Here is a 25277-nt window from a genome sequence, read left to right on the forward strand (position 1 = left end):
GAACTTGTTGACTTTTGATGAGTTTGAGCGCGTGATGCGTGCTGTGAAAAAGTGTGTTGGAAACACAAATTGAGGACCAAATCTGCACCTTATTGATGACCCGTGGTGTTAATATACTGCATCTGTGCCAGGGCGTGATGCAATAAAACTGCAGCTCGTAAATAAAGTTTAAAAAAAAAAATTTTTTTTATACAATCCGCCTTAATTTAGCAAGTAAATTTTCAAGTTCAATACTTTTTGTTCCGTTCAGTTGTGGATGCTGCTGATTCACCGAGACCGCCGCGACTCAGCAAAGAGACATGCTTGTGTGTGTTTTCCTTTGAAAAAGTTTCCCCAGAAATACTTCGCTATTTAATGCATTTTTCCTTACATATTGTATTATCAGCATAACAATTCGAGTAAATGTGTAAAAGGTATGGCATGAATATGCCATCCTTCTAGAACAATGTGCATTTGTTAAAATTATAACAAATGATCAAGTTTAGCTATTTTTATTTATTTCTTACAAAATGCTAAAACTGGCACCGTTTTGGAGAGAAATGGGCTCTTATTTGAACCCATATCATGGTGTGTGATGCTGAACTATGAGTTTCTAATGGTGTTTGTATTTGCACTGTTCTAAACATTAATATTTTATGTGCAACAACAGCATGCTGTCTCAGTGGCCTTACACATGATTTTAAATCTATTTTTTCAAACTTTATGATTTAAATGGGGATGATTGTACTAATAACTTTAATCTTTTCTTCAACTGAATACGGTTTCCGTGCTGTTTTGATGTATTTTAAAGAGTTGGCAGTCAAAATTAAAACTGCTGGATGATAGATACTCGTCATTCTTTATAGCAAATAAGATAATGTGAATTACAGAATGTACAACGTTTTTAAAGGTTCACTGTTTTTTTTTCTAGGCTTGATTGTGTTTATGGGGGTGCAGTCTAACATGTGTTAATGCTTCGTTAAAAAAAAAAAACAACAACATTATTTTTCACTTAATTTATATTTATATTTTCTTTGCTTTATACAGGTTTTCAAAGCACAAACTAATTTATTATCTGAAATCTAAAGTAGAGGGCAATTGGCTATGGCCACCACCTGCGAAACCATTCCCTTTTGGAGCGGTTGTCTTCTTGTTGCCAGTCTAGTGCACCTGTTACATTAATTTGTACCAAAGCAGGTGAAACTGATTAACAATCACTAATGCTTCGTAACTGGACAGAATGATATCCCTGATGTTTAATCGACTTGGTGATATACTGTGTTTCAAGTGTACCCTTATTTATTTAAGCACTCTGGTAAGAATTTAATAAAAAGAGACTAGTATGAGTTACAGAGCTCAATGATTGTGTTTGTACTAGTAAGAATTCCAATTACAGAGCAAATGCATTCATACTATGTAATTGCAGAGTTCTACAATTGAATTATAGAACTCTGCAGTTACATACTTCCTATTAAGAATTCCAATTAGAGAGCTCTGTAGTTAAATTCGTACTAGTAGTTCTCATTGGTTGAGTTCTCTAATTGAATTGTATCTTCCTAGTATATATTGTAATTCGAGTTCTATAATTGAATTTTTACTGGTAAGAATGCAATTACAAGAATTCTACATTCAAACATGCTTTTAAAATCATCATGAAATCAAAACTGGCATTTCTTATTTCAAAATAACTTTGCCACCCTCCAACAATGACGTCTCTTCTCTGATGATATGTGTCTTGGTGTGAGGTTGGGACAGTAACCTCCAGCATCCTGGCCCTCATTGCAGCAATAGCAAACGACAACAATCCAGTCTGTTTCTGATGGACAAAATCAAATACAATTTGGATATATCACATTAGTGAAGAAGAGACCATTTCAACTTCCATTTCATGCTGACTTTAATGTGATTTGTCAATTTGATTAGATTTTTTTTCAATTGTGTAAATCCAACTATTTGGCTATTATACAAAATTAATGTTATGCAACAACACTGGGGAGTTTGAGCGCGTGATGCGTGCTGTGAAAAAGTGTGTTGGAAACACAAATTGAGGACCAAATCTGCACCTTATTGATGACCCGTGGTGTTAATATACTGCATCTGTGCCAGGGCGTGATGCAATAAAACTGCAGCTCGTAAATAAAGTTTAAAAAAAAAAATTTTTTTTATACAATCCGCCTTAATTTAGCAAGTAAATTTTCAAGTTCAATACTTTTTGTTCCGTTCAGTTGTGGATGCTGCTGATTCACCGAGACCGCCGCGACTCAGCAAAGAGACATGCTTGTGTGTGTTTTCCTTTGAAAAAGTTTCCCCAGAAATACTTCGCTATTTAATGCATTTTTCCTTACATATTGTATTATCAGCATAACAATTCGAGTAAATGTGTAAAAGGTATGGCATGAATATGCCATCCTTCTAGAACAATGTGCATTTGTTAAAATTATAACAAATGATCAAGTTTAGCTATTTTTATTTATTTCTTACAAAATGCTAAAACTGGCACCGTTTTGGAGAGAAATGGGCTCTTATTTGAACCCATATCATGGTGTGTGATGCTGAACTATGAGTTTCTAATGGTGTTTGTATTTGCACTGTTCTAAACATTAATATTTTATGTGCAACAACAGCATGCTGTCTCAGTGGCCTTACACATGATTTTAAATCTATTTTTTCAAACTTTATGATTTAAATGGGGAAGATTGTACTAAAAACTTTAATCATTTCTTCAACTGAATACGGTTTCCGTGCTGTTTTGATGTATTTTAAAGAGTTGGCAGTCAAAATTAAAACTGCTGGATGATAGATACTCGTCATTCTTTATAGCAAATAAGATAATGTGAATTACAGAATGTACAACGTTTTTAAAGGTTCACTGTTTTTTTTTCTAGGCTTGATTGTGTTTATGGGGGTGCAGTCTAACATGTGTTAATGCTTCGTTAAAAAAAAAAAACAACAACATTATTTTTCACTTAATTTATATTTATATTTTCTTTGCTTTATACAGGTTTTCAAAGCACAAACTAATTTATTATCTGAAATCTAAAGTAGAGGGCAATTGGCTATGGCCACCACCTGCGAAACCATTCCCTTTTGGAGCGGTTGTCTTCTTGTTGCCAGTCTAGTGCACCTGTTACATTAATTTGTACCAAAGCAGGTGAAACTGATTAACAATCACTAATGCTTCGTAACTGGACAGAATGATATCCCTGATGTTTAATCGACTTGGTGATATACTGTGTTTCAAGTGTACCCTTATTTATTTAAGCACTCTGGTAAGAATTTAATAAAAAGAGACTAGTATGAGTTACAGAGCTCAATGATTGTGTTTGTACTAGTAAGAATTCCAATTACAGAGCAAATGCATTCATACTATGTAATTGCAGAGTTCTACAATTGAATTATAGAACTCTGCAGTTACATACTTCCTATTAAGAATTCCAATTAGAGAGCTCTGTAGTTAAATTCGTACTAGTAGTTCTCATTGGTTGAGTTCTCTAATTGAATTGTATCTTCCTAGTATATATTGTAATTCGAGTTCTATAATTGAATTTTTACTGGTAAGAATGCAATTACAAGAATTCTACATTCAAACATGCTTTTAAAATCATCATGAAATCAAAACTGGCATTTCTTATTTCAAAATAACTTTGCCACCCTCCAACAATGACGTCTCTTCTCTGATGATATGTGTCTTGGTGTGAGGTTGGGACAGTAACCTCCAGCATCCTGGCCCTCATTGCAGCAATAGCAAACGACAACAATCCAGTCTGTTTCTGATGGACAAAATCAAATACAATTTGGATATATCACATTAGTGAAGAAGAGACCATTTCAACTTCCATTTCATGCTGACTTTAATGTGATTTGTCAATTTGATTAGATTTTTTTTCAATTGTGTAAATCCAACTATTTGGCTATTATACAAAATTAATGTTATGCAACAACACTGGGGCACAGATCATGGACAGGAATTTTTCTCCTCTCACCATAGCACATATAGTAGTATAGAACACATGCACATGAAGTCATATTATCCCTAGCTAGTTAAGCAATGTTGATTGATGCCAAAATTAATCAGCTAGTCTGTGCGACCCCTAGTGCAAAGAGACAAATTTGATAACAATAGTTATATTTGAGACTAGTGTTCGCTCTCTCTCTCTGTCTCTCTCTCTCTCTCTCTCTCTCTCTCTCTCTCTCTCCTGTTAAAACATTTGGACACAGATCTGACCATCTTATCTCTTCTTAGGCCTTTTTATGGATACCATATGAAGGAAAAAACCTTTATGAAGATTTACCTGTACAACCCACAAATGGTCAAAAGGTGAGTCCTAGCAATCTGCTTGTTGTTTATTTTTGTGTGTGTGTGTGTGTAGCTATGTGCATACATACTAAGAATTGGCATTTTTCAAAAATAGTGTATTTGAATATTTGGGCTCATAAAAAATGAATATTCAAATATTTGTTTATTTAAATGACGTTTAATGAAAAAGACGGTTATTTTTTTTATCAAGTTTTTGTCACCATTTCTGAAGCTTATGATTAGATATTATACACAATGTTCTACAACTTTACGTTATATCTCAAAGTTTTCTTTTAGTTTAAAAACGTATGTAAACGAAAAAAAAATTATATATATATATATATATATATGTAGATAAAGAACATTCAAGCTCAAGCAGAGCAAACGGAAAAAAATAAAGCAGACAGTGCCAATTACAGTACAGAACATATTCACTCGAGTTGACCTATGTTTGTTTATATTGTCTCACATCGTTAATGTTGAGAAAAACAATAATATCCACATGAAAGTTGGCTCCTCAGTCTGATAACAACGTTCCAGAGAGACACAGATAATTGTGTGCTAAGCAAAGTTTCTTACAGCGCTTCGTGTTTTCTGTTCTTAACCCTCTGATGCATGAATGATTAAATCACAAAGTAATATTTTTTTTACATGTTTGTTTTTCCTTTTAAACAAATGAAAAATCATGCCCAAATTTTTTTTTGTGAATATATATTATATTTTGAGGGAGTTACATATCTGTCCACTGTAGTGGACACCATGAATCAAACGTATAAAAAGTAAATCAATAGAACTTAATGGGTGGTCTTAAAAAACACGTCTTTAAAATATTTACTACGTGAAAATGGTATGAATACACATAAGGACATTCAATAACAACAAGCTATGTCATGACGTCACACAGAAATATAAAGTGTAACAAACAAAACGTAAGAGTGTGTGTCTATGGGCCAGGGGTGTGTGTGTGTGTGTGTGTGTGTGTGTGTGTGTGTGGGGGGGGGGGGGGCTATTCATACACATGTGCGCACAAATACAAACGCGCGTACACACCCTCCCACCACACACTCAAACACAATCATGCACACATATATCTGCACTCATACAGTATACATGTATACATGCCTACAGTTTTATATTACCTAATAAATAAATATAGACTGTAAGCATTGAAATAACTGATACAATCTGAAGACTATTGGCCATGCGATTCAATTCATTCATGATTCAAAGGATAACGATTTGGTTACAAAAACAATTTTCAGTGCATCACTTCATCTTGTCTATCCATTTTTTAAATACCTTCTGGAGTTGTCACTGCCAAAATTTAATTTGAAATTGTATTTCAATACAAAAGAAATTTAATAATTATAAAATTGATGATAAACTGTCTTTTTAAAAAATAATTAATAATGAAAAATACATTGTAATTTCAACTAAATATAGCTTCACATGCAAGTAACATTACAAGTAATAAACCTGCCATTAGTTAACCTGCCTTCAGTATCAAAGTGCTTTAATTATTAACAAGTAAATTAATCATTATTATAAATAATAATACTATAAATTATGGTGTTGATTATAATTGTTAATGACATCATAGGCAACGATATGTATAAGAGGCTGCATTCACTGCGTTGACTGCATAGATCTGTTTTAACATATCAGATGATCCCCTCTGTATATATTACTGACTGTTTACATACATTTTGCATCATACAAGCATTTTAAGATGCAAGTGCAAACACAAAAAATATGAGAGCATTTGAGTTGTTGCAACATTGAGAAAAATCTTTTTTTTTTTTTTTTTGATAGTGCAGAATTAGTCAGCCTTTGCTGTGGCATTAGTTGACAGTGCACAGCTGAAACTCAAGAATGTATTCAGGATCATGAAAGAATCATTGCAGTGCATTGGAGAATCTTTTGTTTTTCCTCCCATTACTAATGTCTTGAAGCAATGTTTAGTTAATTGAGAAAAGCTTGATTACATGGGATTGTTTTCATGTAATATTAATATTATTTCACATTTTAAATATGATTGTATGTGTGTTTTCTCTTTGTAGGGTGAGTGAACTCCTGCAGGGTGGAGCTGTAATGAATAAGAGTTTTCAGCCCCATGAAGCTCATATTCCCTTCCTGCTGCAGCTCTTTATCGATTACAACCTCTACGGCATGAACATGATCAGTCTTGCTGCTGTTAAGTTTCGAAAAAGCCATGCAACAGGTAACACACACAGGCACACACATAAACAAGAAGTAGCCTTGACACAATATCACAATACAAGTAATTTTTCATAGTAATGATATATGACCCGTGCTGGCGAAGTGAGTCACAATGAGTGAAGACACTGGACGATTATGTATTGTGCATTTTCAGTGAAACGTTTGTCTTTCTGTACCTCTAATAAAGTATGCTTCATAGAGAGCTATAATATAGATCGCACTTTTTCTTTCTGTTTTGCTCTGGGTTTTTTTTTTACACCGAACTTCAAACTCATTTATGCCGCTTTTTGATCATTCTTGAAGTGAACCTTTGCCCGTTTGGTGATCTAAATAAACTGTTTTAGGCCGCTGCTTGATCTGAACGAGGTGTGTTTGATCCCTGATAGCTGCGAGTTCTCCTAGACTCGACCTCTAGTAAAAATCACTGCAGTAGTCTTTAGTGTATTCTTTACAAATAAAGTAGTTCAATTAGTGATTTCTTCTTTACTTTTATTGTTTGATTAACAATGTTGAGACAGACGGCCTATATATTAATGCACAGATCTAATATAATGTTGCACATCAGATGTTTTTCCCCAACATTTAACCAAACGATCATTTAAGACAGATTATGTTTGCATGAATACTCGCCAAGATTTTGAAACACTGTAATGTGTGTGTGTGTGTATCGGGATCACGCACAGTTTGAGGCGTTTGGACGTGTCAGTCAGCGTGAGTAAGATCCTTTTCGTGGCTTATCACACTTAACTCTTTTAACATAATTTTGGATGTTTAATTACTATGTGGAGCATTGGGATCGCTAGACGAGGGCTTAATGAACAAATTTTTTGTGTAAAACCTCAAATTCAACAAAATGGGTCAAAACGGGTCACATAAATATCACAATATAGTTATTTTTGCTTTGCAAAATGGATGGTTTAAAATCAGTTGAAAATCACTTTATTTTAAACCACAAGGCTTAAAAACGAATGCAAATTATAAACTTTTGTGATTGCACAGCACTACAACATCACAGGAGCGTAAATGCAATAGAGACGATAATCCAAAATCTCTACTAGTTACAAATACTATTCTTCAGTATTATTTCCATAACAATAATCTTTAGTGTTATTTCCATAAGAATGTGTTTTATCAGCTCTGTGGCAGAGACCGCAAAAATTCAGCAAGTGTTACACCAAAGCAAAACCAATGGAAATTTATCTCATCATTTCAAACCTGTAAGCAAGGAAGATGGTTTAATGTGGTTAAATAATAACTGGTTAAGTTAATTATATGATTAATTGGATTGTTTTAAATTATTACAAATGAATAGCAAAAACAAAGAAAAAACAATAAGGTGACTACATTTCTGAAACTGAAACGGGAGACATTTCCTAGTTCAGTGATCAAAATATAATTGAAATCTCACCTGTTATCTATGAATAAAAATGGGGACGATATTTTTTGTATGTTTTTGCATTAATTTGCTGTGGGTTTCATTTTATTATTATTATTATTATTATTATTATTATTATTATTGGCGGTTTTAATACAATTCACCAAAAATCACACTATGGGAAAAAAAGTAAATAGTGACCATTGCAAAACGAAAACAGATCAAAACAGTATTATACGAAGCCATATTACAAAAATAGATATGAGAACATATAAAACTGTAACAGTTTCTAATTGTAATTACTATTTTAATTTTACTGTATAATTATTATAATAATAATAACCACTTACTTTTGTGCTTTTGGAAATGTATCTTTACTCTCCCTAATTAGGCTAATTATTTAAACCTTTAGGCTCATTTTGAGCACAAAGTCTGCTTTCTGCAAATATAATTGTTGCATGTGTAATTGAGTTCATTAAAAATATATATTTTTTATTATTAATATCAGGGTGTAGTTTCACCCATGTGATATAGTTAAGATGTGTGTGGGGGAATTAATGCATTGTGATGGCAGAACTTATGTAAATGTTTAAAATTGTGTGCAACACCCTGTTCATTGCTATATTGTACAACAGTATACTTTATGCCTCGGAGAACCAAGTGCGCAGCAATCTTTAAAATTCTGTCTTCGAACTTCAGTTTTTGCATTAGCTCTATAGCATCACTGTTGAAGAGTAATTCGCTGGTGGATATACATATTGTATAGATATGCATGTATAGATATCATGTGCATTTTAATGTTTGAAGCAGATGTCATAACAAATATCAGTAGACTGGGAACATTTTAAAACGAGTGGTTCAATGAAAAATTTGTACGACCTTACCTTCACGCAGTGGAAATACAAACTGAATGACAACAAGCACAGTGCTGAAAAGGGGCTCCCAAATTATTTATTATTTTTTTATTAATTTTTTTAATCAAACACAAAAGTCAGCGATAAGACAACTCACTTCCTCATTAAGTTGTCACTCATATACTACTTATAATAACAGTTCTCAACTGATTACATGTACTTTTTGCCAACACCTTGCACCTTTATTACTACTTGTTTCTGATTCTTTAGTAGGAGAGCATATGTCAAATTTAGGGGGTAGCACCAACCCATGGAAGAATCCCTGCACGTCTAAACTCAGTGATGGTGGGCTGAGAGATGCAATGCGCTGGGAAGATGACAACATACCAAGGTGTGTGTATGTGTTTTTGCTATACATCAGTACATACATACCAACATTGTATGGCATTTTGACCTTTATTTCATGTGTGGTATGTGTTTTTGCAGTTCAATGATTTTAGAGGACGTGGAACGGATGAGTGTGTGTGAGCTGGAGGTTGATGCTGTGGCTGCTGATGTTCTCAACCGTCTAGAGATTGAGAGTAAGGAATGGTTGATTTGTTTGTGTGTGTACAGGTTTTTCTACACTGGTGGGGGCTTAAACCTGAATACACACCAACTCATGGGGACTTGTGTCACCGTGGGGACCTAAATTGAGGTCCCCATGGGTACAAAAGCTTATAAATCATGCAGAACGAGTTTTTTTGAAAATCTAAAAATGCAGAAAGTTTTCTGTGAGGGATAGGTTTAGGTGTAGGGTGATAGAAAATACAGTTTGTACAGTATAAAAACCATTATTCCTATGGTCCCTACAAGGATAGTGCACCAGACTGTGTGTGTGTGCTTGTGCAAATCCCTGTCTACACTGGGTAATAACAACCTTGACTGCATAAATCAATGGATTTAAAATATGTATTGTATTAACTACAGTTCATAAACTATGAATGAACTATAAACGAATAGTTTGTTAATGGTTTGTAAGCACTTTATTAATTTATGCTTAATTTATGGGTTACCGCAAGGCAAGCACTTGCATGTATATGACCTATTTTTCAGCAGTATTCAGTATGGGATTTGACTGTTTGATTCATAGATTGTATAGGCTATCTCAAATAGATTGCTTATACAGAATGTTTTATCTTTTTTTTTATTTTTTTTTGTCTTCTGGGTGTTTGTTAGACTAGTCGACTACTCGGTTACAAAATTTTAGTTTAAACGTTAATGAAATTAGTTGTAAATACTTTCCTAGTAATTAGCACTTTAACCCAGTATTTGTTGTGCTGTCATGTATTTCTGCTTGTTAGAAAAGATAAAATCAGACTTTGTTGGAATCAGCTATGCACGTTAAGTCTCTCTGGCGTTGTGCTATTTGTGTAGTACATTTAATGAGTATGCTTTTTTTTGCATGTTGTATCCAGATCAGATTGGCAGAAACCCTGGTCTCCAGGCCATCTGGGATGATGAGAAACAGCGACGGCAGGAGAGATGTCAAAGCTCTCGTATTGACATGCATGAATCACAAGGTGAGAAAAGCTCTGGTATGGAAACTTTTTTTGCAGCACCACTATTAATGTTATTCACCATGTTGTGCAATGGCTACTGTTTCAGATCGAGGCTTTGTAGAGTTTGCAGAGAGTGAAAAAAACTTCATGAAGAGATTCAAGGAAATTCTCAAGGAAAATGAATTTGATGTGTGAGTAAAGCTTCCCATACGTCACTAATAAATTTATTTTTTTTTTTCTCCAGGTTGGAAGCAAAATAAATGAATAAGTGAATTTCTTTCAAACAAATTGTACAATAGAAATTTAGACAATTTTCAATGTAATGTTTTAATCACTACCCAGGATCCTGACAGCTGTGTAGAAACCACCTCTGTGCCTTTGTTGTCATTAACCAGAAGACTAATTAACACAGAGAAGTCATCTAACACCGCTTGTCTCGAGACCAGCTCCAGCAAGCTGTGCTGGTGCTTTCATAATGGTTTTATCTAGGGTTGGGTATCGATTGGGTTTTTTATGATACCGGTGCCAAATCGATACTTTTAAAACGGTACCGGTGCCTAAACAGTGCCTCAACCGATACTTAAAAAAAAAAAAAAAGAGCCACAAAAAAACGATGCATAGCATTAAAGAACATTAAAAATATTTAAAATAGATATACATAGCATTCACATGCTCCTCGGATGCTCTCATTTCCAGAGTTGTGCTTCCCTTAAGGCGGGCGTACAATGTGCGATTCTGAAGGTCGGAACATCGTGAGCTCTGGCACATGTCACGATTTGAGTTTATCCGAAAATCATACGGAGGCAGTCACACACGACACAAATTTACTATGATTTTACAAACTCTGATGTAAGCATTACGTTTCGCGACATTCATAAAAATATGGATTCTGAGGACGAAATACTTTTCTTTGTAGCAGGCGGCTTGTGACGTAAAAAAAAAAACGAAGACAAAGGACATGGCAAAGAGAATGGCTGAAAAGCATGGACTTTCTGTTCTTCATAAAGAACTCGAGGGAGTAGGCCATTTCTGAATTTCTGCTCGTTTTGCCGGAAATACAACAGGCATATTCATTCATAAAGCTGAACGGCAAATTTGGCACATTCAGAATAACAAATAAAAAATAGAACTGTATAATTAAACAAAAATTATTATAGACTATATGGTTTTTGTCATCTTCTGATTGGTCAACTTCAAATGGATCGCCAAATCGTCTCGTACAACCGCACATATGCCACGAATTTAAACCGACAGCATCCGATTTTTTTTGACGTGTTTGAAAATTATCGGGAGGACGGGAGGTGCTCGTAACGTTCTCGGATCGGTCCGTAATTCTTCTCACACAGTACATGCGACCATGCGAGCATCTGCGATTTTCTCCCGAGAGAAAAGAATCGCCTGCGAGCTCGTACGACAGCAAAAATCGCACCGTGTACGGCCTTTACTCTAAGGCTAATAAATGTATTTCACAATCTGGGTCATCATTTAATACAAAACAATATTTAATACAAAACCGCACATAATGTGTCTACTGTATCTCTGTCAATCACTCTGACATTTAGTTAAAATTTGAGAATTGACTGAGTGCTGTCTGTCACTGTCTTAAATCAGTTCGTGACCTTTTGTAAACTGTATTTATGACAATGAACTGCACAGATACAGATATGATAACAATCTATCGATAAACACACACCTTGTGGCCTCTGTTTCTGTTTGAGTCCGCTCGCGCTACGCCACCGCAGATTGAAGAGCGTGCTGAAAGACGGGGAGGAGATGAAGTCTGCCGCCGTTTTCATATGAAATTTAAAAGGGATTGACTCTGAGGCGATCACAAATTTGTGTACAGTTTATGGAGCTAATCGCTATAGCCCCGCTAAAAATGGCCTAGCGACGCCCATGCTTCTTACGTTCATTTCAGAGAACCAGGACAAATATTTAAATAGATCGCTCAGGCATTAAAGTGGCACCGAAATGAGGCACCGAAATCTGCGTTCTGATTCGGTTCTAGTACATACCAGTTACATAGGTATTCAATAGGGTTTCAGTACCCAACCCTAGTTTTATCCACATTATTTTTAATGAAAAAAGCAGGTACAGCCATTTGTAACTTGAATGTACAAGGTTTCTGGTGCCATCTGGCTCTGTATGTTATGCTACTTGATAGTGCAAACTGGTATTTATCATTATTTTAATGTATTATAATCATAAACACACTGGGCCTCATTTATCAATCTAACGTTGAAACGACCGTACGCTCAATTTTCTGTCGTACGTTCATTTCGTAAATGAGGCCCACTAAGTGCATATACTTTTATCAATCACTATGCTTTATTCTTCTAGTTATTTACTTACAGCGACTAATGAATCAGAAATATTGCACATTCAACGAAAATAGCTTAATTTTTCTTGCAAAATAAGCTGGATAGAATCGGTAAAGGTACCTTTTTAAGGCAAGTCAATTCACTGAATTGAAGTTTCCCAAACTGTTTGTAAAGTTTAAGTTTCAATGATACTGTATATTTTGAGTAAGCAATACAATAACAACAATAGTATAACATTAAGTACTGTATATTTCCTAAGTTGTGGTTCGATCAAAAAGCTGACTCTGAAAGACATGGGTTCCATTTCTACAGATTATATAATAAGCATTAATTGTGTATTCTAATGTGCTCTACAGTTCTTCACACTCAAGTTGAATGAATCAGCTCAGCTTTTATCTTGGGTAGGGTGACCAGACGTCCAGTTTTTCCCGGGACATTCCCGTATTTTAGCTCTATTTTTAGTGTCCCGACTTACTAAGAAAAAAAATCATGTTTTGTCCCATATTTCAACATTTCTTTGCGACTAGGAGATCAGATCGAGTAGTAGTAGTAGAGCTGTAGTCAAGTCCAGCTTTGTCGAGTCCAAGACAAGTCCCAAGACCAGGACTAGTCGAGACCGAGTCAAGACCAAGTCCAAAGAGGTTCGAGTCCAAGTCAAGTCCAAGTCCAAAAGTTTCGAGTCCAAGTCAAGACCGAGTCCAAATGAGAGGAAAAAATACTTAACTATTGATAATGTATGTGATGTGAGAGACAGCATATCTCCTATTCTAAGAAAATCATTTTACATTATTATTTGTAATGATAAAAAAGCATGTGCAAAGTAACAACTCTGTAGGACAGGGGTCTCCTAACTAGATCCTGGAGGGCCAATGCCCTGCAGAGTTAAGCTCCAACTGGCCTTAACACGCCTATCCTATTATAGCAGACATATCCACTGAATTGCATTGATTTTGCCTTTCTAATAGTCCTGCACGATATGAGGAAATTCTGCTATGTGTGATAACAGTGGAGTTTTTTTTTTTTTGCAATGATGATTACTTATGATAAATAAATGAATAATTAACTGTGCATATTAGGGCCAACAAATAAAACAAAATTGAAAGCTAAGCCAAGACGGAGAAACAGCTGATCATAGCTGTACAAGGATAGCCATTTTTTAAAATAAATTTAGTAGCAGAGCTACCTCGAGGGATTTTTAGTGCTGCAAATCCATTTATCCTGCGCACGCATAGAGCGCAGGCTACAGAGTGCTTTGGAAAGAAGGAGAAAGCGGCGCGCCTAGCGTTTTCCACGCGTTTTCAGGCGCGACATGCAAATGTGGTTTTGTTTTGAAGGAGAAAAAAAGCATATTGCTGTACTCGGTCGAGACCAACGAGAACATTTGGCGAGTCCAATGACCAAGTCCGAGACGATAGAAAAATGTCCGAGACCTGACTCTAGTACTACAGCCCTAAGTAGTAGTGTTCTGTCACACGACAACAGCCTAATCAAAGGTAGACAAGCTCGTCGTAGAACAAAATTACCATCCAATTACCATAAGTTATCAATGAACTTGCAGTTATTGCACCAGAATTTTCAAAATTTCAATGAACGTAAACAAAGTATATTAAATCCATGCGTTCGGTATTAAAGGGACAGCAGCCTAATTAAATACCTGTCTGTGTCATTAATGTTAATCAAACAACAAAAGATGTTAAATAAATGTATACATTTTAAATAAACCTACTGTATTTGAAAAACAAGTTTATTCAATTTGTATCTCTATCGTATTTGTCTTATGGTTTCTAATTTGCTTCTTTGTTATTGTTTATATAACAAAATAACTATATATATGCCCACCCTTCCCATATTCCACCATGAGAAATCTGGTCACCCTAATCTTGGGTCATCATTGATGGTAACAAAAATAAATGACCAATTTTGAGTTCCATCCAACATGATGTCAGAGTCTGAGGGAAAAGAGAGAATACAAAGAAGGAGCATTGGTTACTCAAGTCATGGCTGCTCATATCAAAAAAGCAAGTTTTCAAGGAATTTCAGTGTTTGGTAAAGAGATTAAATTTAGCCAAGTAGTGGATGATACCACAATTTTTGTCAAAAATAGTGACGAAATTGATAAAGTTATTAAATGTAATAAAGAATTTTCTGGAATCTCTGGATTGAAGATGAATAAGAATAAGTCCACTTTATTCTCTTGAAGATTGTCTCCTGAAATAAATTTGTGGGATACCAATTGAAGACAATGTCACATACCTTGGGATAAAGGTGTGTAAAGATTTGAATCAAAGAAGTCTGTTAAATTTTGACCCTATTATTGAGAAAATTAAAAACAGATTCAATATGTGGCTTATGAGAGGTCTGTCCCTATATGGACATGTTCTACTCTCAAAAGCAGAAGGGATTTCAAGGTCTGTTTATATATCTATGGCAGCAGATGTTCCAAACAATGTTGTCAGGGAATTAGATAAGATACTTTATGATTTTATTTGGAGGAAGAAAACCATTTACGGAAAGATATTATAAATAATAATAGAGACTTTGGTGGCCTTGAAGTTTTACATTTTACAGATCTTAATAATGTGTTTAAGATAAAATGGATAATTGAATTTATTAAAAATAAAGATAGTGTATGGAATGTTTTCCCCAATTACATATTTAACTCTTTGGGTGGCATTAATTTTCTTTTAAAATGCAATTTTTTGGTTGACAAAATCCCAGTTAAACTGGCAAACTTTCATAAGCATGCACTGCTGGCTTGGCAATTAATCTATAAACATAACTTTTCACCGCATCAGTATTTTATATAGAATAATAAAGATATCTTGTACAAACAAAAGTCAATCTTTAATCAGACATGGTACGACAATGGAATTCTTACTGTTAGTCAGTTGCTTAATGAACAAGGTCTGCTTTTAACATATTCTGAATTTCTCAATAAATTTAGGATCCCTGTGAGGCCAAAAGAATACTCTATTATCTTTGATGCAATTCCTGGCAGAGTTGTATCACTATTACGAAATCCTGGATTCTTTCCTGTAAACGTTGATCATCAAACCAGTTTTTGTAGTGATACAATATTTATTGGGGATATTAATATAGTAATAGATAAATGTAGTAACAAATATATTAGAAATATTTTAAAAACAAACTATTTGCCTTAGACAACAATGTTTGGTCTACTAAATATGAAAATGTTAACTGGAAAAAAGTATGGTCAATAACTAAGTTTTTTATTAATAATAAAATTAGAGAGGTATCCTATAAAATTTTACACAAAATTTACCCTGTCAAGGAGTTGCTTGAACGTTTCAATTTGAATATTGAAAACTTATGTGCATTTTGTAGCAATGCCAAAGAATCTGTGACTCATCTTTTTTTTTTTTATTGTATATATTCAAAAATGTTTTGGTTGGATGTTTCTAATTTCATTTCTAGGTTGTTTCATTTCAACAGGACAATGTTGATTCCAAAAGTACGATGTGCTTTCTTATTCAACTTTTTATTTTACTTGGAAAATATCACATTCATGTGAAAAAATTGACAAAAGCTATGCCAAACTTTGAACATTTTATAAAAGAGATTAAACAATATGGTAGACAAAAATAAGAACAAAAAAGCAAGAAAGACCTATGAAGCTTTTTGTTAATTTAAATTGTTGTAACTTTACCCCTGGCATGAATTGTTTTACTTGACATATTCTTATGTTTATTTGTTTTTGTACTTGTTGCGAGTTGTATATGCTTGTACAAATTTTTGTATAATTTTTGCATAATAAAAAAACAAACAAAAAAAAAACAAACAAAGAAGGAGCAAAATACAAATATATATTTTCACACATCAAGTGTATCACAATTTTTTTTTTTAAATATACATCTTAGGATGTAACACAACTCAAATCCACACATGCATAAACCCACACACACCATGATGTCTGTTGAAGGTATAAGGATGCTAATAGAAGTAGGTGGAATGAATGTTTGCTGCACTGAATTGCTTGAGAGTGGGCAGGCAGAGGGCTTGATGTTTATCTTGTTTTGTAGGACTGGGTCTGAAGTTGACTCTTTCCCTGAGCTCTCACTCTATCCTACTGTGCTGAGCCCAGATGACTTGCCTTGCATACCTGCCAGCCAAGTGGATGTGCATCAAGATGCATTTAAAGGTGAGGTGCACAGTCACCTAAAGAAACTAAGCAGTTCAGGTGTTTGAGGGAGTTCAGAAACAGTGCTTACTGGTTTAGAAAATAACTCCCTTTGGAGTGTACATTGTGCTTTGTAACGTTGCATATCTTTTTAATGCACAAACGGCAACATTAGGCACTAAAGGGGAAAAAAAGCATGATAGGACCCCTTTCAAATTGAACCCCCTTTCCCAGTTCCAGAACCTTAGTCATCCCACATTTTCAGTGTCACTAAATGGGTGACAAGCAGCTAAATTCCATACATCACACCAAGGGAAAGAAAACTGCAAAAACAAAGAGGCTATATGCAGTCTGCCTGTTTAACTTGGTAATGTCAGTAATGTCTTATTAAAAATCTTTCCTTTTTTTTCTTTTCACCATATAGACACAAAAAAGCATGGTGGGAAAGATGCTGAAGTGGCAGTTGTTGATGAAGAGGCCATTTTGAGTTTGTTGGAAAACAGTCAGACCTTCCTCCCTCTTTCTCAGAGACCCAACCAATCAGTATTACTTGGTACTGAGACTATCACAACTAATATATCTGTTTCCACAAGCAAAAACGCTTACTTTTTCCCTAGATTGTTTTCACACTGCATTTTTTTCCTTAATCAGTAAAAATATCAATTATTTTTCTTGAGATCCAAACTTATAGTAAAATTAGCATTTCTTGAGAACATATATTTTTAATCTAAATTAAATTTTGTTTTTAAGTTTGTATTTCTTATCACATTGACTAGATTTATGGTTAAAGAAAAAAAAATAGGAGTAGGAAAAAGTTAATTTCAAAATGTAATCTTAAAAGTCTTAATATCTGTAAATGTCTGTTATATGCTTTTCAAGTAAACCCATGTTTTGGATATTTATAATGGAAAACACAAGTACTGATGAATAAAAAAATGCAATACTTTGTGTGCATATTCACAATTTTGTTTTGGATATATGTTAATATGCATAATTCCTCTTTTCTTGTACATGTTCTAATTATATTTTCAAGTTTACATTTACATTTTCCACAATGTTTTAACAGAGAGCAGTCAAGACCAGGCTATGGTTGATGTATTTGAAGCATTGGCTGATGATGGATTTAGAGCTGGCAGGTCCAAAGCAGTGTCCCAGCAGCTGTCTGGGATTGCTAGCTGCATCTATAACAGTGATGATGAGGAAGCTGGGCCTGAGCTGGAGAAAGAAGAGTCAGAGCTCAGTAGAATCATGTCACAAAGATGGGACTGTGACATGCCAGGACACTCTGCTAGGCAAAGGTCTCCAGACTTCCCGTTACGATTTTTGGAATTGTCTGTTATATGCTTTTAATTCTTGTTTACATTATTATATAGTTATTTTAACAGTATTATACTGTTATTATACAATATTAAACCTTTCTTAACAGGCATTCAGAATTAGACCTCTTAGGAAAACACTGGCTGGTCCACAGCAGATGGTGCCTGTGTGATGTTATGCCTGTCAATTATTTAATTTGATGGCATGTTATTTAATCATAATCTATGTTGCCTTCCTGCACAGATTATGTATGAAAGAAGTAAATGAAAGCTCCAGCGAAGAGCAGCAGGCCTCATCAGATGAAGAGGTGTATTGGAAGGGAAACAGTGCTCCCTTTACTAATCTTTCCATTCCGCAGTTGGATGGAGCTGCAGATGAGAATAGTGGTAAGCAGAATTTTAATTAAGAATTTAATGAACTACAATGAAAAGTATAAATGCTTTCAGTACAGTGGCGTATTCCTACTTGTTGTCATGTTTTCTGTAGATTCATCACTAACAGACAAAGAATCCTGGACACGCTCATCTCTAAAAGCAACAGACAAGATCCTTGGTAGCAGAAATGTTTTTCCAAATGAAGCTGTTCGTATGGAGCCACCACCTTCTGCTAAAATTGTTATTGAATACAAATGTGCTGAGCAGAAACTCAATCAAGAGGATTTAGCAGATAAGCATTTAAAAAGTGAAGAGGCAAACGAATGTTCAACTGGATTAAGAGTTAACAAAGAGGTGCCATATATTCCACCAGTTAAACACCCAATCCCTTTTAACACAGCAAATATACCTAAACTTAGTGCTGAAAAAATAAGTGTGCACTCTTTGTACACTGATGAAAACCAAGCCACTGGCCTTAATCAGCCAGATCCTGATGATTCAATTTTTGGAAACTCTAAGCTTGCCCAGAAGATAAAAAAATGTACCAGTATTAAAAATGTGGAAAAGAACCATTTATCCATCCCAGAGAATCACAAGAGCTTCTTTGTATGTTACTCTGAGATGATGAACTGCCCCACCAAGACTGAAATGGAACTCGTTCCAAATGACTGCAGAAGACCTATGAAAGAGAGCCAAGCTTTGGGCCCTCAAGAAGTTGAGACAGGACAGGGTAAAAAAGAGGAAGATGTCAGCAAACTGAAAATAAGATATGAGGATTACCAAGAGAATAAAACTGAGAGGACCATTGTGGCACAACAGGAGGCACACTACAAATTTTTCCCCAGCGTTATTCTTTCTAATTGCCTGTCCAGACCCATCAAAAAACAGGCTGGAGGCAAGACTGGGGATGGTTGCTCTGACTTAGACCATCCTGAACAGCAAAGGTCAAGGTTAAAGTTGATCAAAAAGAAAACAACGTTAGGTCAAAAAAGGCTAAGTCCTGTGAGGACCCCGTCTCCTACAAAAGAGGAAGCCACAGCACTTCTTTCCAAAACTTTAGGCTCCCTTAAACAGAAAGAAATGTTTAAGGTGGTTAACATGGAAACTTCAGAACCACCAACTGTTGAAGGTTTGACTGAGAACTCAGTAGAGGATAAACTTGCAGATATTCCCACCAAACTCTCTTGCACCAAGCTGTCCAGTTTGCCAGGTAGCAAATATACATTGCGGGCAAAAAGGAAAATGAGTTACGACAGTGAAAATGGAGATCAGGCAAGTTCTGGTTCTTTCAAACAAGATTTGGTGCAACATGAAGGCCTTAAAAGCAAAGATCATGTCTTTAGCCAAAAAAAGAGGAAACTGACTAAAAAAGAGCCACCAATCATCATTAAATATATAATCATTAACAGATTCAAAGGTCAGAAGAACATGTTAGTGAAGATTTCTAAAATTAACGCTGATGAAACTCGCACAGTTTTAACACCAGAAAAGCTGGCTGAATACAAAAAGCTTGCTCCTCTCAAAGAATTCTGGCCCAAAGTGCCAGAGTCTACAGCAGTGAAGTACCCGCTACTTGAGCTAAAAGTAAAGAAATGTCACAAACGAAAGGCTAAGGTCAACCCAGTGTCAAAGAGGGCCAGCACCTCTCCAAAATCTAAGTGTCCACGAGCTGGTCAGACTAGGAGGACAAAGCATGCAAAAGCATTTATAACTTTACCGAAATTACCCCCTCCATGGCCTTGTTATAATGAGTTCACAGATGACTGCTGTACAGAGTATTCTGATGTGATGGTGGAGTTGGGTTATTTGTCAGAAAGAGCCTCCAGTCCTACTGATTTAACCCCTCCTAGATGTTGGTCTCCTACTGAGCCCTTACTGGGATCTAATTCAAATCTCATAAACCCCCTTAATGATCCATGTCTAGGTTCATCCTATCAAGTACTGGCTCCAAAACCATGCCAAAGAGGTCTTTGGGATAGAAGAGGAAAACCCAGGCTTAAAAATACTTCTGCTACCAGCCCAAAAAGACAAGCTAACACTACAACAGTCAGGTCAGTGAACAAAGATTCAGTGAAAACTAAGGATTCACAGAGAAAAAGTATTCGAGCGGCTTCAAGGAGGCATAAGAAACATTGTGAAAGTATTGAAAGAATTGTTCTTGAAGATGGCACATCTACCTCTCAGAAAGACGGGATGCTGAATGAGAAGCAAATCCTAAGAAAAAAACATGTCCATGGTGAGGAGCGTGATAATTCACAGGCTCCACATTCAGTTAACACTGCACCTATTACTTCCTCATCTGATGACTTAACTCCTTTCCAATGTCCCAGTTCTCTAAAAAGTAGTCAAGAGGACCTTACTGTCAGTTGTTCAGGCTCTCAAACAGAGGTCACCTGCACTAGAAAAAAACCTAATCAAGATGTTGTTTTTGTCTTCAATGCCATTGCCTCAAATGACTTACAAAAAGACTCACAGATTGTCCTCAATCCATGTATTGAAAAATCTCTGAATCTTGTTCTTTCCCCATCCACCAAGACTGTAGGACATCCATGTTCTGTCATCACATACAGCAGTTCCAATTCACAAAATATGAGTCAAGATGGGACTATCACAAAGAATATATATAAATTCAAATCAGAGGTCTCTGGCCATGAAGAGAACCCCAGAACCATACAGCATTTGCAGTCAACCAGAAAAACAACCATAAAATCAAGAAGGCCGCAAACAAAAAAGAAAGATACCATAACTTTATTGGAGTCTGTCGATGGTAGATCCTCCCTTTTGCCCTCTGCTAAGAGTGCAATCAAAGCTGGATTTCACACAGGTCTCACATTGTCCTCAGACCCTAAAATTGAGGAAACGTGTGTTTCTGAGTTGCCTTCTGGGCTGGCTGTCTTGAAGGAGCTTCTCCAGATGAGGCAACTGAAGGCAGGACAGGAACCACTTGAAAGTAATCATGTGACTGAGGATATGTCTTCTGCCAGTCAACATATTGATATTCCCAAAACAGCCAAATCTAAAACAGCTCATTCATCAACATCAAGAAAACCAAGGGGTTCAAGAACTAAAGTGCCAAAAGAGTTACAGTTCAAAATCAGAAGTAATAAAATAAAACAGGATGATTTGAGAATTGACCATCTTTCATCAGATGACAGTCCTGTGTTTTTCTCTAATCCTGGCTTTGATAGCTGTTGCTCTATTGAGGATAGCTTGTCCCCAGAGCTCCCAGACAATTACAGCTTTGATATCAATGCCATTGGGCAAACAGAGTTCTCCAGTCTTTATTCTGGTAACCAGTTTGTGTTAACTGATAGAAACTTGCCTCAGAAGTTCCTCAGTGATGTCAGTCAGGAGGCAATAAATGCCCTTGTTGGGTTAGGGGACAGGACACAAAAAGTGTTTGATGTTGATGAGAACAGCAAGCATGAACAGGACTGGCATAAGTCTGGGACTCTTAGTCCAGAACTCTTTGATAAGTCATTTTGTGAAAGTGGCAGAGTTTATCCCAATAAGGTATCTCTTGATTCAGAAAAGATCTTTAGCAAAGATTGGGGGGGCTCTTTAGGTAAAATCCATGGCCTCAGCCACTTTCAGGACTTTCACTGTGAAAAGAGAGATGTGTTGCTTGACCCAGAGCCCTTTTCCCCCATTACTTCTGCTTCTTTTGCATATAATGGTGTTTCCCCAAATAGTGATCCCCTAGATGGCAGTTCAGCAACACCAAGCAGTTCCCCACAGTCCATCAACTCGCTGTCCCAGCTGAAAAATGGAGGTCAGAGTTCAAAGAGTGGAGGAACTCACATTCTCAAACCTCTCATGTCTCCACCTACTCGGGAAGAAATCATAGCTACTCTGATGGAACTGGACCTCTCAGAAGCCACCTACCAGGAACCATTCTGCAGTGACCCATCAGATGCACCCTTGAAGCCAAGGTAACATTTATGATGAAAGCCCCGCATGGGTTTTGTGTTTTTATGTTCTTTTAAGTTGGACTATGAAATCAAAAGAAGTGATCCATAACCTTTTCACTTTTGTTGTTGTTGTTTTTTTTTTTTCCAGGGAGGTTTGTGGTCGGAAGTTGATTTTGGAAACCAGGCTGGCGAATGAACTAGTTGAATTTCATGGAGACTCATCTCAAAACGGTTTACAGTTTTGGAAAGTTGCATTTTCTGCAATGACAAATCAAGACTCTGCACCAAACCATGGGTGTAAATCCTCTATAATGACCAAGGACCAAAACCCATTTTATGGCAGTGATCAAAAAGTGATCATGCTTCCCTGCAAGTGTGCCCCAAGTCCAGAACAGGTGCAGCTCTGGCTGCAGGCCAAAAAACTATTTGAGTGCCTTCAGAGTAATAGGAAACAAATGGGTGGTCAGACAATTGCGGAACTGAGTACATATGACAGGACCTCACCTCAAAATGAGGACCTTAATTTACCTTCCTCAGAGAATCATGATAAAAGGTTTCAGAGTTGGGAGAAAAAAGATGAAAAGGCTTCAGAGTTGCCAAGTATCAGTAGGAATGGCTTAAGATTACCACTCCATATTTCACCAGTTAAGCCAGTTTCATCTAACTGTAGCCCTAACAGTGTGAAATGTATCTTGGACATGGAGACAAACAAAGATTGTCAGATCACTTCTCCAAATTCTCCTGATCTTTCTACATTGCAACAAAGGCCAGCTGAGATTAAACAAGATGAGGACAAGGAGGGTTTGACTGATATATTACAATCCCCCAACATGGACCAGTCTCAAAATCTCAGTGACACATCACTTGAAAATGTACAGCCAAAGGATCTCTTGAGTCCATCAGTTTTTCCATTTAAACATCTAGTTTCTGATGTCAAATGCTCTTACCTGCTCCATAGCACACCTGTCCATCGGAGAAGCTACATTGATGACGATGGGTCTAGCTACAGTCCAATAAGAAATGAAGGTATAGTTTTATGTTTTTTCCTTGGAGTTTAAATCTTTTAACTAGAAGTTGTTCAGCTCTGTTATCAATAATGGGTTCACAAACATTTTCAGAGTGGAACCCACCTAGAGAGGAAAATCCTTTTGTATTGAGATCATTATAAAATTTGTCAATAACGATGATAAACTGTGCACATTTGTACTTAATTTGGATTAATCCAACAGCCTATAACAGCAGAAATAAACATGACAACAACCATTCAGTGCATGTCGCTAATAGTTCTGCATGTTCTGCTTTTCTTTGTGTGAATGAATGGCATAGTTTTGTCTCCTACCAAGGACATGAACATATGAATTTCATCTCCAGAGCTACTCTGACAGTCACTTTTCACAGTTTCATTGAGAAAAACTACCATCAAATACACATTGGCTACGTTTACATGCAACCAAATAATCCATTTATAATCGGATTGACGGCTCAATCGGACTGAAAAACCTTCATGTAAACACCTTAATCGATACGATTGAGCTCGATCGGAATTAAATTTCGATCGGATTGAAGTGGGTGGTTTATTCCTTTTCTAATACGATCGAGAGTGCATGTAAACACTCGATTGGATTGAACCCCGAAAGTGAACGAACTGCGCATGTGCAATGACGTAGAAATCGAGTAATGACGTATGACACACAGAACGAGCGGTTCTTCCTTTTGAATAAAGTGTTGTATAAATGCATGTCATTGCCTGTCATTATAAAACTCTCCTTTCACTCGGCAACTGTGAAGTGGAGCAGGACAACCTCCCACCAGTCCTTGTTTTGGATTCTCATCCACAGGCAACCCGTTTTGGGCGCGGGGAGGGGCATTTTTACTGTGTGATAAATATGAGCAGCACGGCACAGCGGTTTATATGTATATCCATAAATTAATAAATATTAATTCTGCTGTTAAAAACAAATAAATAAACCATGTAGGAGAGTGGTTATTATGTGCAAACAGTGAGAAACTCTATATTTGTGCAGTGTGCGTATGTCAAAAAAAAAATGTCAGATTAGAAGCTTGTGACATATAAACGCGCACATCAACCCGATCACTTTCTTTAGCGTTCATGTAAACACTACATTCAGATTCATCAATCGGAATGATTTCAGTCTGATTGAACCAAAAATTGTGGATGTAAACGTAGCCATTGAAACTCAACGATCTTCATGGCACACCGCCAAAATAAAAATTTGGTTTAACTCGAAGAAATTGACATAAATATTACTAAAATGTACTTCTCAAAGTAATATTATTATTTTTAAGGAATATACAACCAATACATTTTTGTTCATAGTTTATATAGTTTTGTTGTGTAGCATCTTATTTGACAAAAAATAAAAATGCAGTGTTTTGTTGTAAATTGTTATATTTTCAGTCATGCTTATTTGTCTAACGCAGTCATGCTTATTTTACTTTATTTATTTTCTAAAAAGATGATTACTAAGCATTTCTGTTTAGCTACTCATTGCAAAACTCTTTTGAATTTGTGTTTGTACAAACCTAGAGCCCAGATCACAGCGGCTACATCAAAAGGGTAACAAAAACAAAGATGCTTTACGCAGAGTTTTGCTCACCACACAAATGAAGGTCAGAGCAAAGTTAACGAATTTTCTCCCGAAGTTTCAGTCTTATAATCCTTGTTTAGTATTATATAGGGTTTTTATAGCACATTCGTTATATCCCATACAGAATCAGCTTACCACTATGAATGTTATGAAGAGAGAAAACTCCCAGATTGAGGGACCATCAATCTGTAATTCATATGGCTTTAAAGTCAGTATGCAGAACTTGCAGGAGGCCAAAGCATTGCATGAGGTAGGATCTGGATTGCGTGTGTTTTAGTATGAACTGCTTTCATTAAACTGAGTAATTGATCAAACTTACATAAATACTTAAAATTAATTTT

The 25277-nt window shown here is 35.9% G+C and overlaps 1 protein-coding gene and 1 long non-coding RNA gene across 2 annotated transcripts in view; one reads left to right on the forward strand and one right to left on the reverse strand.

Annotated features, from left to right (window-relative positions):
• The window catches only part of rev3l (REV3 like, DNA directed polymerase zeta catalytic subunit), a 107136-nt gene that overhangs the window by 44248 nt on the left and 37611 nt on the right, over positions 1-25277 (forward strand). The window contains exons 3-16 of the mRNA XM_016231829.1: positions 4223-4297; positions 6337-6497; positions 8996-9116; positions 9212-9306; positions 10183-10287; positions 10373-10457; positions 16628-16746; positions 17150-17278; positions 17792-18023; positions 18286-18428; positions 18529-22348; positions 22476-23353; positions 24876-24958; positions 25061-25186. Coding sequence (XP_016087315.1) covers positions 4223-4297; positions 6337-6497; positions 8996-9116; positions 9212-9306; positions 10183-10287; positions 10373-10457; positions 16628-16746; positions 17150-17278; positions 17792-18023; positions 18286-18428; positions 18529-22348; positions 22476-23353; positions 24876-24958; positions 25061-25186 — 6172 coding nt within the window. The remainder of the gene's footprint in view (positions 1-4222; positions 4298-6336; positions 6498-8995; positions 9117-9211; positions 9307-10182; positions 10288-10372; positions 10458-16627; positions 16747-17149; positions 17279-17791; positions 18024-18285; positions 18429-18528; positions 22349-22475; positions 23354-24875; positions 24959-25060; positions 25187-25277) is intronic.
• Positions 11634-21723, reverse strand: LOC107550544 (uncharacterized). Its single transcript, XR_001604675.1, has 3 exons — positions 21711-21723; positions 18640-18645; positions 11634-11705 (listed from the first exon to the last, which is right to left on the reverse strand). It is a non-coding gene; the product is annotated as an uncharacterized lncRNA (long non-coding RNA).

Source organism: Sinocyclocheilus grahami, unplaced genomic scaffold (genome assembly GCF_001515645.1).
Source record: "Sinocyclocheilus grahami isolate Dianchi unplaced genomic scaffold, SAMN03320097.WGS_v1.1 scaffold400.1, whole genome shotgun sequence".
NCBI lineage: Eukaryota > Metazoa > Chordata > Actinopteri > Cypriniformes > Cyprinidae > Sinocyclocheilus > Sinocyclocheilus grahami.